General features: G+C 44.4%; 1 protein-coding gene across 1 annotated transcript; it reads right to left on the bottom strand.

The window, feature by feature from the left end:
* Positions 1-1924: 1924 nt before the first annotated feature.
* On the bottom strand, positions 1925-5074 carry LOC118722454 (long-chain-fatty-acid--CoA ligase 1-like). Its single transcript, XM_036443921.2, has one exon. The coding sequence runs from the start codon at positions 5057-5059 to the stop codon at positions 2960-2962; it is 2100 nt and encodes a 699-aa protein (XP_036299814.1). The 5' UTR covers positions 5060-5074; the 3' UTR covers positions 1925-2959.
* Between the last annotated feature and the right edge of the window lie 9602 nt (positions 5075-14676).

The following is a 14676-nucleotide window of genomic DNA, read 5'->3' as shown; positions in this document are numbered from 1 at the left end:
CAGGCCAATGCTCTATTCACTGAGCCAAACCAATTTCGGCAACTTCACATTTTTCTTTACCAGGGCCTTGGCAGAGGCTGCGCAACTGGCCCTGGGGGCCCTTGGGCTCGGCAGTGGCGCTGGTGGCAACTCCTGTGGCCAGCTTGTCATAGCAACCAGTCGTTCTAGCCATTCCACTGTAATGGTTGCTGGGCTTTTATTATATAGATGTCCTAGGCCAGTATCTTCCCTGATTAAGGTCAATCTTTACCTTAACTGAGCCTGTTGTCTTTTTGTATCTAAGAACATATTTGTGAAATATCAGGGTAACGTATAACTTCCTTTTTTCAGGACCACTCAGGGCACAACCAAATATGCCTGGGCGGCCAGGACTCGAGACTATAAATTCCTTCATTATTGCTAACTGTTGACTGTTAACTATCCTATACCCATCTATGTAAAAGAAGTATGTGTCTATCATTTTACTTTTTAATCCAATCCAAGAGATTGCCCCCACCCCTTTGCTTTCTCCCGCCTCCCTAATCTATCACCAAGGGATTTCACCTAACCCACTTACATCTCTTCCTTTGATTGTAATGTACAAAACAAGGCGATAAGCTGCCATTATTCCGATCCATTGAGATTCTGCTTCCCAGCAATTGTGGACATTTTGGCTCAAATAAACTCACAAAAGTTCTTTACATGTTTGAATGTTTTTACATTAGCATAAGCAAATACATGAAAATAGAAATTAAGATCACAGGAGTAGGTATAGAAAATGAGGAAAAGTATTTGAAAATTAATTTGTGATATTCACTTGCAATCATGGCCTTTTAATGTAAAACAGAAAAAAAAATCCCAAACATTAACTAAAAAAGATAAAAAAACAAATAGTACCAAAATTAAACTGTCAGTACGTATTTGTAATCTGAGAAAATTGAGCTAATCTACCACCAACAGGTGGTCTGATGCTAGGCTAATAACAAAATGTTCTGGTTTTGTTTTATGTGTACTTACCAGGTCTGTCCTGTTTCCCTGTTTCTACCTTCTCTGCCTACCCTCTTTACCCAAAGTGGATTTGGAGCAAATACAGTATTCTCACTTTTAGATAAGTACAGTATAAAAATATAGTAGTTGTTATTCAATCCCAAAGAGAAATTCTCCCTTGACAGTCTGATAGTCTATATTTTACTAACTAAACCCTTAAACTCAAGAATTGGCCCTCTGGAATTTTAGGCATCAACTAAAAGATGGAAGTTTTAGTGCATGAGCCGCCTTCTTTTTTTTTTTTTTTTTTAAGTACATTTTATTGATTTCTTTACAGAGAGGAAGGGAGAGAGATAGAGAGCTAGAAACGTCGATGAGAGAGAAACATCGACCAGCTGCCTCTTGCACACCCCCTACTGGGGATGTGCCCACAACCAACGTACATGCCCCTGACTGGAATCGAACCTGGGACCCTTCAGTCCGCAGACCGATGCTCTACCCCTGAGCTAAACCGGTTTCGGCCTTCTTTTTTTTAAAATGCAGAAATATTTTGGTTTCCTTCAATGTTTTCGGAAATTCTGTTTTGGCTTATAAAACAGAAATAGTCAACACAGTAATGCAAACATTCAAAACCACCAATGTGGCAAGTTATTGACTTTTTATGCGCACACACACACACACACACACACACACACGCAGTTAGGCTCTGATGATGACTTGAATGCAAACCCCTGTGCTGTATAGCACGTGTACTCACACCCAGAAGCGACTGCTTCAAGTGCATCATGACAACTTACTCCAGTCACATGTGGCAAAGGTTTTCGGTACGTGAAATGCTGCTAATTTCCCAAATTAACTTAAAGAAATCCTGGGAGGAATGACTCCTAGGAAATGAGTGTTTGGACTTCCACCCCCAAGAATGTGGCTTGCCAAAACATTTCACAGGAGCCAGGAAGGATGATGGCAGGAGAGCAAGTTTATTAGCATCCATTTCGATTAGTACCCACATCTATGCACTTCCTTATCGCCTTGGAGATGCACCTTGCCTGAGAGTTTATTCTGGGGGAAAGCCAGTTAATCACAATGGGAACTTCTGATATGAAAACCACATTCAAAAGCCGTTGGCCATTACAAACTGAGGGATATTCAGTGGAGATAAAGTGGACGGTTACTTAGGCTTCACAGTTGATTCTTTCTTTCTTGAAATGCTTGTCTTCACTGTCGAGTGTAAGGCAGATTTTCTCCTAAGCCCAGGGACAGAGGGAGGGAGAGTCTGGAGAGAAGGTCCCAAGAGCACCAGAATCCATTCACCCTGGGAGCAGCCCGCGAATGAGACTCGTTAACTACATTGTCCTGAGTTGGTCTGTCCTGCACTTTGCTGGGAACCTTTGGCTCCAAAAGGAACAATAAAGGAGTGAGAGGAAGAGCAGGCGTTTAAGAAGCCTTCATTCAAAGAGACATGAGCGTGGGGAAGGGGTGGGGAAGGGGAGCTGACAGGGAGGAGAAAAGAAAAAAATCTCTGGTCCACTTGTGAAGTTCTCCAGCTGGGCTGGTTGTTTGTAAGGGACAGTTTCCTTCCAGTGCACATATTCTTTCGAGCAGCCATCAACTGCAGAAATTGCAGCAAGCAGCAGACATTCAGGAATAGTAAGTCCTAGTCCCTTGGTTAGAAAAACGGAGATAGAAGTTCCACATCCACCTTCTGAGCTAAGGAAGTCACAAATAACTTAGCACAGGTATAGTTTCCCTCGGCTATTGTTAAGGCTCGTTTTGGAAATGGTGCATCACCATGTGGGTCCACGATCTGCCATGGAGGTGACTGCAAGGCAGAGCCCCGCTTCCTCTAATATTCCTATGACAAGAATCCAATGCACACGTCAAACAAGGCGTGCCCTTTATTCCCTATGCTCATGTAGTCAAATTGCCAACGTGAAAGCCACCAGGAGAAGAAGATTGTGGAGGTGTGTGGTTTCTTCTGACCGTTCCTCCTCCCTTAATCTTTGATGGTGGAATAAAGCTCTTCTATCTGTGACTTGAAATAACTCCGAAGTTCTGGCCTCTTTGCCTTCATTGTCGGGGTCAGAAGGCCGTTTTCGACAGAGAACGGTTCAGGGTGGAGAGTGATGCCTTTGACCTGCTCCATTGGGTTCAGGCCAGACTCCTCCCCCAGCCTCACCAAGTCTTCTAGGATGGCTTTATTGACTTCCTTGCTGCGGCACAGCTCCTCGAAGGATCCCACCAGGCCTCGCTTCCTCGCCCAGCGGCCCAGTGTCTCCACGTCAGGGACCACGATGGCTATGAGAAATGCCTCCAGGCTGTCTCCATGGACGAACACCTGCGCGACGGGTTCGCTCCGTTGGTAGATAGTCTCGATCTTTTCGGGTGCTATGTATTCTCCTTGTGCCAGTTTAAATATGTGCTTCTTCCTGTCGATGATCTCCAAGGTCCCATTCGGTAACCATTTCCCGATGTCCCCTGTGTGCAGCCAGCCCTCTCCGTCCAGAGCTTCGTTTGTTTTCGCCGGGTTCTTCAGGTAGCCTTGAAATACATTTGCTCCCTTCACACACACCTCGCCCTCGCCGTTGGCAGCCAGATAGTTAATCTCTTTCGCGTCGACGAGTTTTATCAGATTGCAAGGCACCGGGGCACCCACGTGGCCTGCAGTCCACTCTCCGGGAATGGTCATGGAGCAGCAGGCTGTGCACTCAGTCTCTCCGTAGCCTTCATAGAACTGACAGCCCAGCACCGCTCGCATAAACGTCAGCACCTTGGCTGACACGGGCGCAGCCCCGGTGATCATCAGCCGGACGTTCCCTCCCAGCTTTGACTGTATTTTGCGGAAGATCAGTATATCCCACAGGCTGTTGTTTCTGATGACGCCTCTGCGAACCTCCGCTTGTTTCCTCTTGGAGGCGAAGTCCAGTAGCAGCCGTTTCGGAATGGTGTTTGCCTCTCCCCAAATTCTGTCCAACATGCGGGTCAGCAGCCTCGGGACCACAGGAAAGATGGTGGGTTGAAGCATTTTGAGGTCATCCATGAGCAGCTTGATATCTCCTTGGAAAAATCCTATTCTCGCCCCCTGGCACAGGATCGCGCTCTCCAAGAGCTGCTCATACATGTGTGCAAGCGGTAAAAAGGAAATGAGTGTGTCACTGGCGTTCAGGCCAACGGCCTCCTCTGTCACTTTCAAAATCCCTGAGAAGTTGCTCACTATGTTGCGATGAGTGAGCATTGCCCCTTTGGGGTGGCCTGTGGTTCCACTTGTGAAACAAATTACTGCAAGGTCTTCAGGAGCCGGAGGCTTGGGCTTCTGTCTGTTGGCTCTTCCCAGGTCCTCCATGGCCTTCATGCTGATGATCTCCACCCCGCACCTGTTGCCGAGTTCCAACAGATCGCTCTCATAGGAGTCCATGACGACTATGATTTTGAGGCCTGGGGTGGACGTATTCTCTACGCCTTCCAATAACAGGTTGGCCTTCTCTGGCTTGTCCACAAAGACCAGGGCGAGTTCAGCACTGTTGATTATGTAAGTGACTGCTTCCCTACCCAGGGTGTCGTAGAGGGGAACGGGCACCATCGAGTAAGCAAAGCATCCGTACTCAATGACCACCCACTCGGGCCTGTTCTGGGAGAAGATGCCGATGTACTGGTCGGGTGCGGCCTTGAAGCCCTTGTGGACCAGGGCGGAGCCCACGCACTCGGACATCTCCGCCACCTGCCGGTAGGAAAGCCATTCGTAGAGCTGGCCTGTCTTCCGAAAGCCCAAACAAGGGCGGTCCTTGGATATGCGGACGCCCCTCTGGAAGCTCTCGTGCAGGGTTCGGACGTCATCGTACAAGTACACCAGGAGCTCGTCGCTGTCCAGGAGCGCGGATCTCCGGGCGCCGCCGGTGCCCGCCACCTCCACCGACTGCATGGAGAGGCCAGCCGGTGGCTTGGGGCGCCTGGACCTCATGACATAACACAGGGCGGTGAGAGCCGCGAAGGCGCTGCCGAAGGCCAGGAGCGAGTGGGTGGGCAGCGCGCGGAGGTACTGTCGGAAGTCAGCCAGCTCTGGGATCCGGATGTTCCGCAGCAGCTCGCGCGCTTGCATGTCCCGTGCTGGTGCTGCCCGCCGCTGCCGTACTTTACTGGGCCGCCCGCGGGCTTTGAAATCTTAGGTTCTGGAGGTAAGACGGGTGCCCCCCAAGCCGAGTGTCCTCTTGGAGGCGGGCAGCACGGGGAGCTGAGTCCTCACTCCACCCAAGTCTCCGGCCCAAGACCGTGCCATCCACCCCTCCATGCCAGCCACATCACAAGGAAAGTTCCATCAGGTTCCTCCCCTCCGGACCCCACAAAGGCTACACCCACCAGAACACCGTGCTGTCCGCCCCGCACACCCCAAAACTCCTCTAGGGATCAACTCCTTGCGTTTGAAGCTCAGGCTCCTCCGCACGGCACGGCCGGCCGTCCCTACCACCGCACAAACGGGGAGCCGGACCGCGGCGCACGTCACCGGGCCCCGCGGTGAACCAGCGCCAGCCCTGGGGCCCCCGCGGCGGGCACCGAGGCCTCCGCAGCCGCCCGGCAGGGCAGCCCCCGGGGCAGGGCAGCCCCCGGGGCAGGGCAGCCCCCGGGGCAGGGCAGCCCCCGGGGCAGGGCAGCCCCCGGGGCAGGGCAGCCCCGGGCAGAGGCTGGAAAAGCGGGGCGTCCCCACGAACCCAGCGGCTGCTCACGAGCCTCGGCTGCGGCACTTGAGCTCGGGCGGCGGGGCAGACAGAGCCCGGCTCTTCCAGAGCCCGGCTCTTCCAGAGCCCACAGGCGCCACAGTGGGACGTCTTCTAACTGTAGATATTATACATGGTATATCATTGTACAATAGGTATTTATTATACATGGTATAACATTGTAGATACTATACAATGTTATTATACAGAAACATTATTTTCAAATTAAGTTTGACTTTGTAAGAAGTTCCCAAAGAATCCCATCTCCTGGTTTCAAACCCTGGAGTGTGGACTGGACCTGGTGACTTACTTATTACTACCGTGTTTCCCCGAAAATAAGACATCCTCCGAAAATAAGACCTACTTACAGGTTTCCTTCTGAGTGAAATATAAGACATCCCCTGAAAATAAGCCCCCCTCCCCCACCACCACAGGCTAAACATGAGAGATTTGGTCCACTGATTCTGAAAGAAATGGAGTCACAAGAAATTCACCAGGAAATTCAGGAATTGGATTGTTATGATGATGTTCCAGAAGATGATGACATGATTGTCATTGAATAAATGAGTAAATTCTTGATACTGTAGGATTCACAGTTTGTCTGGTTTGTGTTGACAACGACCGTACTACCGTACCATATACAGGTAATAAATTTCCTTTATTTTCATTTAACAATAAATGTGTACCATATTCTTCTTCATGGAAAAATAAGACATTCCCTGAAAATAAGACCTAGTGCATCTTTGAGAGTGAAAATTAATATAAGACACTGTCTTATTTTCGGGGAAACAGGGTATAATGAAAAGGATGACAAAAGTGATGGGTCACCTGACCCACGTGCAGTGGCCTCCAACTCCTGCAAACACCACCCTCCCCTCTCCCCCCCAACTGTGGTGCCAGGGAGCACCTACTGCTAAGGACAACCCGCTGGGCGGGCCCCAGCTGCCCGCAGATGCCTTCAGCGGCTGCACATCCTCCCCAGGCCCAACCTGGGTGGCAGCTCCTGGTGCCTGTCTGGTTTGCTGCTCTACCTGGATTGCAGCAGGACCGCCTTGGTGGGGGAGGGCACCTTCCAGAACCTCTTGGCCTCCTCATTCTGCACCTCAATGGCAGCACCTCACTGTGCTCATCTGGGCAGCCTTCCAGCCCCCAGGGCTTCCAACTCGGCTCTGTGACTGCTGCCTGCAGAGGCTGAGGTACTGGATGGAGAGCTCTGAGCTTGTCGCCAGTGTGCCTCCCAGGTCTCCGTGGCAGCATGGACATCAGTCAGGTGGCCTTTGGGCTCTGACCCATGCAACCAGGCCAGTCCCCAGAGCCAGTCGTCACCACTGTGAACGGGCTCAGCCGCCTCTTCTCCAAGCTGCTGGCCGGGGGCCCTGGTGGAGGAGGTGGCCACCACCACCTCCAGGCCAGTCAATACCTCCACAGCCTTCCTTCCGGGGAGTGGGAGCCTCGGGCAACAACACCGTTTCTCCTTGGCTCTAGTCTCCTGTTCAGCGTGGCCCAGCACAGGGTGTTTGTCCTGTGACCCTGCCACACTGGGCGCCCAAACTGCCTTGGCCAGCTGGGAAATTTTACTTAATTGGGACTTAAAGTGTTTGTGATCGCGGGAGAGGGAACAGGATGGGAGCAGGTGGTGAAAATTCCAGTGGAAGGTGGAAGGAACTTTTTGCCTCCAGAGATGGTGCTAGGAAGCGGACAATCCTGGGGAATGTTATGGGGGTGGGGTGAGGTATGAATTTCTGTTCTTGTCACATGGACATCAGCTGGAAAAGAAAGAAGAACGAACATGGTGGCTCTCTGATAAGAAGGCTGGGAATTCCTAGCGTCTCGGCTCCACCTCTATCCCTCCTCACTCCCCCTCCCTCTCCCTCTCCCCCTCCCGCCAAGGACTCACTGCAATGCCTGAATTAGAATCAGTTCTTGGCTAAGTACTGAGAACTGTGCCAATTCTTCTAATGGGGCAACCCATTGACCCAGACCTTTTGTTTTCCATCTCAGTCCTCTTCTCCCTGGGACTGAAGACACTGGGTCCAGGAAGATGGACCAGACAGGACAGAAGGGGGAGGGTTCCTGGAGTCTGAGATGTGTTACCTGGTGGTTCAAACAAAGACCCATTTCATTTACTCCACAATTATTCCCAGGGGTGGCCGTAGGGCAGGTAGAGGAAAAACAGGGAGGAAGTGTCTGTGGACAAATCAATTTGTAAAATCCTAAGATTTTTTTTAAAAAGGTTTTTCTACTGCGGGACCTTTCAGTCTCTCATAGGCAAACATGCTCTGTGAATCTTTGGGGAGGCATAAAATATTTTCTTAGTGTTTTGTGGCAAGAGTGTCCCGAAGGCAGAGAAATGCTTTGTTAACTGGACAGGAAGTCTCCAGTTTGGGTTCTATTAGCTGTGAAAATTATTATGGGATGCACTCTCAGGGGCTAATAGCCAAGAGGAAAGAAAGCAACCAGTTTGGGGGAGGGGGGAGGAGAGAAGGTGTGAAATATCCCCCAGGAAGGAAGTTGCTAACTGTAAATCCCCAGATCCCACAGTGAGAGCAAACGCTGTTAATTCTGCAAAATCCTTGCTTAAACTGTCCTCCATAACTGCATTTGTCAACACTAGAAATCCCTAATCTTAACATCCTGAGTTCTTCTCTCTGTTTGAAGAGGTAGGTTTTCAAAGTCCACAGATTCAGGGTGCATTGAGCTGTCATTTCTTTTTTCTTTTTTAATAAATCTTTATTGTTCAGATTATTACAATTGTTCCTCTCTTTTTCCCAACATAGCTCCCCTCCACCAGGTTTCTACCCCACCCTCTGCCCTTACCTCCCACCCACTGTCCTCATCCATAGGTGTTTTAGTCCAGTCTCTTCCCGAACCCCCGCACCCCTTTACCCGTAAGGATTGTCAGTTCACTCCCTTTCTGTGCCCCTGATTCTATTATATTCACCAGATTATTCGTTCATCAGATTTTTTATTCACTTGATTTTTAGATTCACTTATTGATAGATATGTATTAGATAGATATGTCTTCCTCTTCTTAAAGAATACCTTTCAGCATTTCATATAATTCTAATTTGATGGCGATGAACTCCTTTAGCTTTTTCTTACCTGTGAAGCTCCTTATCTGACCTTCATTTCTGAATGATAGCTTTGCTGGATAGAGTAATCTTGGTTGTAGTTTCTTGCTATTCATCACTTGGAATATTTCTTGCTATTCCCATCTGGCCTGCATAGTTTCTGTTGAGAAATCAGCTGACAGTTGTATGGGTGCTCCCTTGTAGGTAACTGTTTTTCTCTTGCTGCTTTTAATATTCTTTGTCTTTTGCTCTTGGCATTTAAATGATGATGTGTCTTGATGTGGTCCTCTTTGGATTCCTTTTGTTTGGGGTTGTGTGTGCTTCCTGTACTTGTAAGTCTATTTCTTTTACCAGGTGGGGGAAGTTTTCGGTCATTATTTCTTCAGATAGGTTTTCAATGTCTAGCTCTCTCTCTTCTGGGACCCCATAATTCTGATGTTGGTACGCTTGAAGTTGTCCCAGAGGCTTCTTACACTATTTTCAACTTTTTGGATTCTTTTTTCTTTTCCAATTGAGTCTTTTTTGCTTCTTTGTATTCCAAATCTTTGACTTGGTTCTTGCAATCGTCTAGTCTGCTTTTAGGTCTCTGTATACTATTTTTTATTTCAGTCAGTGTATGCTTAATGGTGATAGTACTTCTTTTGTGTTTCTAGGTGATATTAAACATTATAAATGTTGCAAAAGCATTTCCGAGGTCATGGTCAAATAGGATGTGGCCATTAGAGGTCAATACAATTTAATGGGTCATAACTGGCATTTTAAAAAACAAGAGCTCTAGCTGGTTCAGCTCAGTGGATAGAGCATTGGCCTGAGGACTGAAGAGTTGTGGGTTGATTCTGGTTAAGGGCAACCAATTGATGTGTATCTCTCACACATATTTTTCTGTCTCTCTTTTCGTTCCAATCTCTCTAAAAATAAATGGAAAAAATTTCTTGGATGAGGATTAACAAAAAAACAAAAAACACAAAACAAACAAAAAAAACCCACAAAAAAAAGTAAAACTAGATAAAACATAGCCACAAGCATTACATGTAACATAAAAGTATTGTTTTTTGAAACTTGTTAATTTTTATGCATTTATTCAGATTATATATGTATGTATATGTCAGTCTGGATTGCATCATACAATCTGTATTTTATTGTGGGTTAGCATTCAAAAAGTTTGAAAGTCACTAAAAAAAAAGATTAGGTTACAAAAATGGCTGACTTCTATCTTGCAATCTCACTTATTTATTCTGTGGGAAGCTAGCTGCACATTATGAGCTACACTATGGAGAAGGCTTATACCTGTTGAGAGACTGAGCAAGGTTAGAGGCAGACCAACCTCAAGCCAGTATACAGGCAAGATTAATTTCAGCTGACACTTTGCAACCATTTGAGACATATTTTTTGTGTTCTAACATTTTATGTAAAGAAATTAGCACAATATGTACTTTTTCATATCTAGCTTCTTTCACTTAGCATGTTTCTAAGATTCATCTGTGTTACTGTGTAGTGTACACTTCATTCTTTTTAATTGCTGTGTAGTATTCCATTAATTGATAATATAACTCATCCATTCAACTGTTGATAGCATTTGGGTTTCCAGTTTTCAGATTTATGAATAAAGTACTGTAAACATTTATATATTTTGGGACACACGTTTTTATTTCTCTTGAGTGAATATCTAGAATTGCTGGTCATAGGGTAAGTGTACATTAATTTCGTAATAAATATAAAATTTTCTAGAGTGATGACATTTTACATTTTTAAAAAATATATATTTTATTGATTTTGTACAGAGAGGGAGAGAGATAGTTAGAAACATCGATGAGAGAGAGTCATCGACCAGCTGCCTCTTGCACACCCCCTACTGGGGATATGTCCGCAACCAAGGTACATGCCCTTGACCGGAATCAAACCTGGGACCCTTCAGTCCCCAAGCCAACGCTCTATCCATTGAGCCAAACCGGTCTTGGCAACATTTTACATTCTTATTAGCAATATGAGAGTCCTGTTTGCTCCATATCCTCACCAACACTTGGTATTCTCAGTCTTTTAAAGTTTTAGTGGTATTTTATTGTAGTTTTAAAGTAATTATTCCTGACGACAAAGATGTTGAGCATCTTTTAATGTTCTTACTAGTTATTCATGTAATCTTTGGAGAAAAATGTTTTAATCTTTTGCTATTTTTATTTTTAAAAAATGTTTTTTAAAAAAATATATTTTATTGGTTTTGTACAGAGAGGGAGAGAGATAGAGAGACAGAAACATCGATGAGAGAGAGTCATCGATCAGCTGCCTCTTGCACACCCCCTACTGGGGATATGCCCGCAACCAAGGTACATGCCCTTGACCGGAATCGAACCCGGGACCCTTCAGTCCCCAAGCCGACGCTCTATCCATTGAGCCAAACCGGTCTTGGCTATTTTTTAAAAATGTTTTTATTGACTTTAGAGAGATAGAGGATAGAGCAGTAGAAACACCAATTGGCTGCTTTCTGCACATCCCTTACTGAGGATTGAGCACGGAACTTGGGCATGTACCCTGACCAGGATTCAAACGAGTGACCTCTTGGTTCATGGGTTGATGCTCAGCCACTGAGCCACACCAGTGGGCATGTTTTGCTATATTTAATTGGGTTGTATTACACATTCTGGATACAAGATCCTTATCTGATATGATTTGTAAATATTTTCTACCATTCTGTGATGTCTTTTCACTTTCATGATGGTGTCATTTGAAATACAATTAAAAAAAATTGATTATGTCCAATTTATTTTTCATCAGAAATATGTATTGGAAATATTCCCCCAGTTGATGGCTTCAATTTTCATTGTCCTTTTTTTAATTGGGGGGGAGGGGGCGCGAGGGAGTGTTAATCCTCACCCGAGAATATGTTTTTTCATTGGCTTTTAGAGAAAGTTGAAGGGAGGGAGGGAGGGGTTGCCTCCCAGACACTCCCTGACTAGAGGCCAGGATTAAACCTGCAACCCAGTTGAACCCAAGATCCTTTGGTGCTTGGGCAGACACTCCAACCACTGAACCACACCAGCCAGAGCACATTTTCATTTTCTTAACAGTGTCTTTTGAAGAACTGAAGATTCAACTTTTGATTAAATCTAATTAGTTTTCTTATATGATTACACTTTTTTGTTATAAAAAACTTTTGCAGCCAGTTTTAATTATTTTGCTTTATTTTAATTCTATACATATCAAAATAAGTTGAAATCTCAACTAAAAATAAAAAAAGCAACTAGAGAAAAAGTCATTATTTCTAGGGAAGGAAATCCAGATTTTCATTAACAAGAGTATATATACTGTCAGTGGAATATTTAAGTTGCTGAGGGAAAGTACTTGGAAAATTAGAATTCTTTAGTGTCTAATGACCATTAAAGTTGAGAACAAAATAAATACATTTTCAGACAAACAGGGCCTAAACATTTATTGCCCAAAGACCTTTGCTAATTACTAAGGACAGACTTAAGAAATAAGAGAACATAAATGGAGTAGGATGCAAGAATCAACAGTGAGTAAAGAAACAAGATAGTGCTCAGTCAAAATAAGTAATGCATATTATAAAATATGAATCTTCTTAAAATAACAGACCAACACACAAAAATCTTATATAACATTTTATACATTTATTCATTACTGAGGGATACATATTAAGTTTTTGACTTTTCTGGTAGTGAAACTACGTTAGAATATATCCTGATATGTTCAGGGGATTTGAGCAAGTTTTAGTCTCCCTTTTATATAACCGGACTTTCCCAACCTTACCTACTCTTTTCTCATCAGAAGTCATTCCTTTCTCTTTGGTAAGCACAAGATCTTAAAGTGTTTCCACTAAATTTCTAAAGTTTATATTATAAACTGTCATTCAATAAAAACACATCTATAAACTGGGCAAAATGCCTGCCCATACCTCCTCTTCTGATCCTGTCCTAAAGCTAATTTCTTCAGAGGAGTCTTCTAAAAATAGTGCTTCCAAGCCCCACTTCCTTCCACGCATCCCCCAATCTCTTTTCACCATAGCTATCATTAATAGATGCAGGTTTTTATTGGTCTGGTTCATGTACAGATCTTTATATTTCTGTGTGTACCTGCCAAATACCTTGCACAATGTGTTACATATCAGGCATTTTATATATAGCTATTGAATGAATGCATGAATAGCTTTATGGCTTGGATATTTAAAAATTATTTATAATTTATTTTCATATACTTAGAGTTCAAAATCAGTATAATGTTTCAGGATGTTTTCAACTGTTAAAACAACTCAATTAAAATATACTCACACTTTAAATTCATAAGCAAAATTAAAAACTATTATAAATATGAACTAGGGGCCCAGTGCGTGAATTTCTGCACCTCGAAAGGAACTGTGGGTGGCAAGGCTGCGGTGGGCACAGGGGTGGGTTTCGGCGCATCCCCGCACCCCTGCCCAGCCCCTCCTGCTGTGGCTCCAGTCCCCAGTCTGCTGGCAGCCCCGCTGCTCCCACGCGCTCATGGCGCTGTATTATATTTTTGCCCTGGCCAAGTGGCTCAGTTGGTTGGAGGGCATCCTGTATCCCAAAAAGTGTGGGTTTGATTCCTGGTCAGGGTGCATACAGGAGGCAATTGATATGTTTCTCTCTCTGTCTCTCTCAACAATGAAAACATATCCTCAAGTGAGGATTAAAAAAACTCAATGCTTTATATTTTGTCTGTATTTTATAGTACATTAAAATAGACAGTAGAATTATCTGGTAGGGAAAAGATATGTTACATATTTTCAAAAATAAAACTGACATCCCACTAACATTATGGGAAAATAACAGGTATAAATTCTGATACATTAGGAAGTTAAGTTTAAAAAAATAGGTTCAGCCTTGGCTGATGTTCTCAATGGTGAGAGCACTGTCCCATGCACTGAAGGGTATTGGTGCTCCCAGTCAGGGCACATACCCAGGTTTCAGGTTTGATCCTCAGTAGCGGCATGCGTAGCAGGCAGCCAACTGATGTTTCTCTCTCTTACATCTATGTTTCTCTTTCTCCCTTTCCCTTCCCCTCTTTCTAGAATCAATGAAAAAATACTAAACATATCCTTGGGTGAGGATAGAAAAACAAAATAACTAAATTCTCATTAAAACAACTTCAAATTTCTTTAAATGTACCATTGGCAGAAAAATGAACTGTCAGCCAATATACGATAAATATATTGTTGCTTACATTTCCAAATATTGAAAATGATGGGTGGAAATATTAGAACAGAAATCTTGTCTGAAGAGATATAATTAAGATTCTATTTCAGTTATTGATTGGCTCTGGTAGAGAAAAGTCTGAACTATCCATTCAAAATAGAATGACTTTTTTCCCCATTTCACACATAGCTGTCTAATCTTTCTTGAGAAATTAGGCTGTACTAAAAAATTATTAGCTGTTGCCAAAATCAGTTTGGCTCAGTGGATAGAGCATCGGTCTGCAGACTGAAAGGTCCCGGGTTCGATTCTGGTTGCGGGCACATCCCCAGTAGGGGGTATGCAAGAGGCAGGTGATAGATGATTTTCTCTCATCGATGTTTCTAACTCTCTATCCCTCTCTCTTCCTCTCTGTAAAAAAGCAATAAAATATATTTTAAAAAAATTATTAGCTGTTACTTGTGATTCAAATTCTAGCATGGGTTATCCCTAAGTGAATATCTACTAGTGTACTGGCACAAGTGGTCTTCAGAATTTACACTATGTGGACGTATTTTATAAGACACCTTGGTCCTTCTGGTGACTACAGTTTCTTGGATGGGAATTCAAGATAGACTTATCACAAAACAAACTCCCTAGTTACAGTATATTGTGCTAAAGTAAGGCTCCAGTGTATTTTGGAAATGTAATGATAAGCTGCAATGTTTTTGGTTTTTTTTCATGTTTACTGAAAAAAAAAAATTAGATGAATTCTTTCTGTCTTGGTCCCTG

Source organism: Pipistrellus kuhlii, unplaced genomic scaffold (genome assembly GCF_014108245.1).
Source record: "Pipistrellus kuhlii isolate mPipKuh1 unplaced genomic scaffold, mPipKuh1.p scaffold_m20_p_2, whole genome shotgun sequence".
In the NCBI taxonomy this organism is placed as follows: Eukaryota; Metazoa; Chordata; class Mammalia; order Chiroptera; family Vespertilionidae; genus Pipistrellus; species Pipistrellus kuhlii.
The sequence above is the reverse complement of the archived record's forward strand: the minus strand, read 5'-3'. Positions and strand labels throughout refer to the sequence as shown.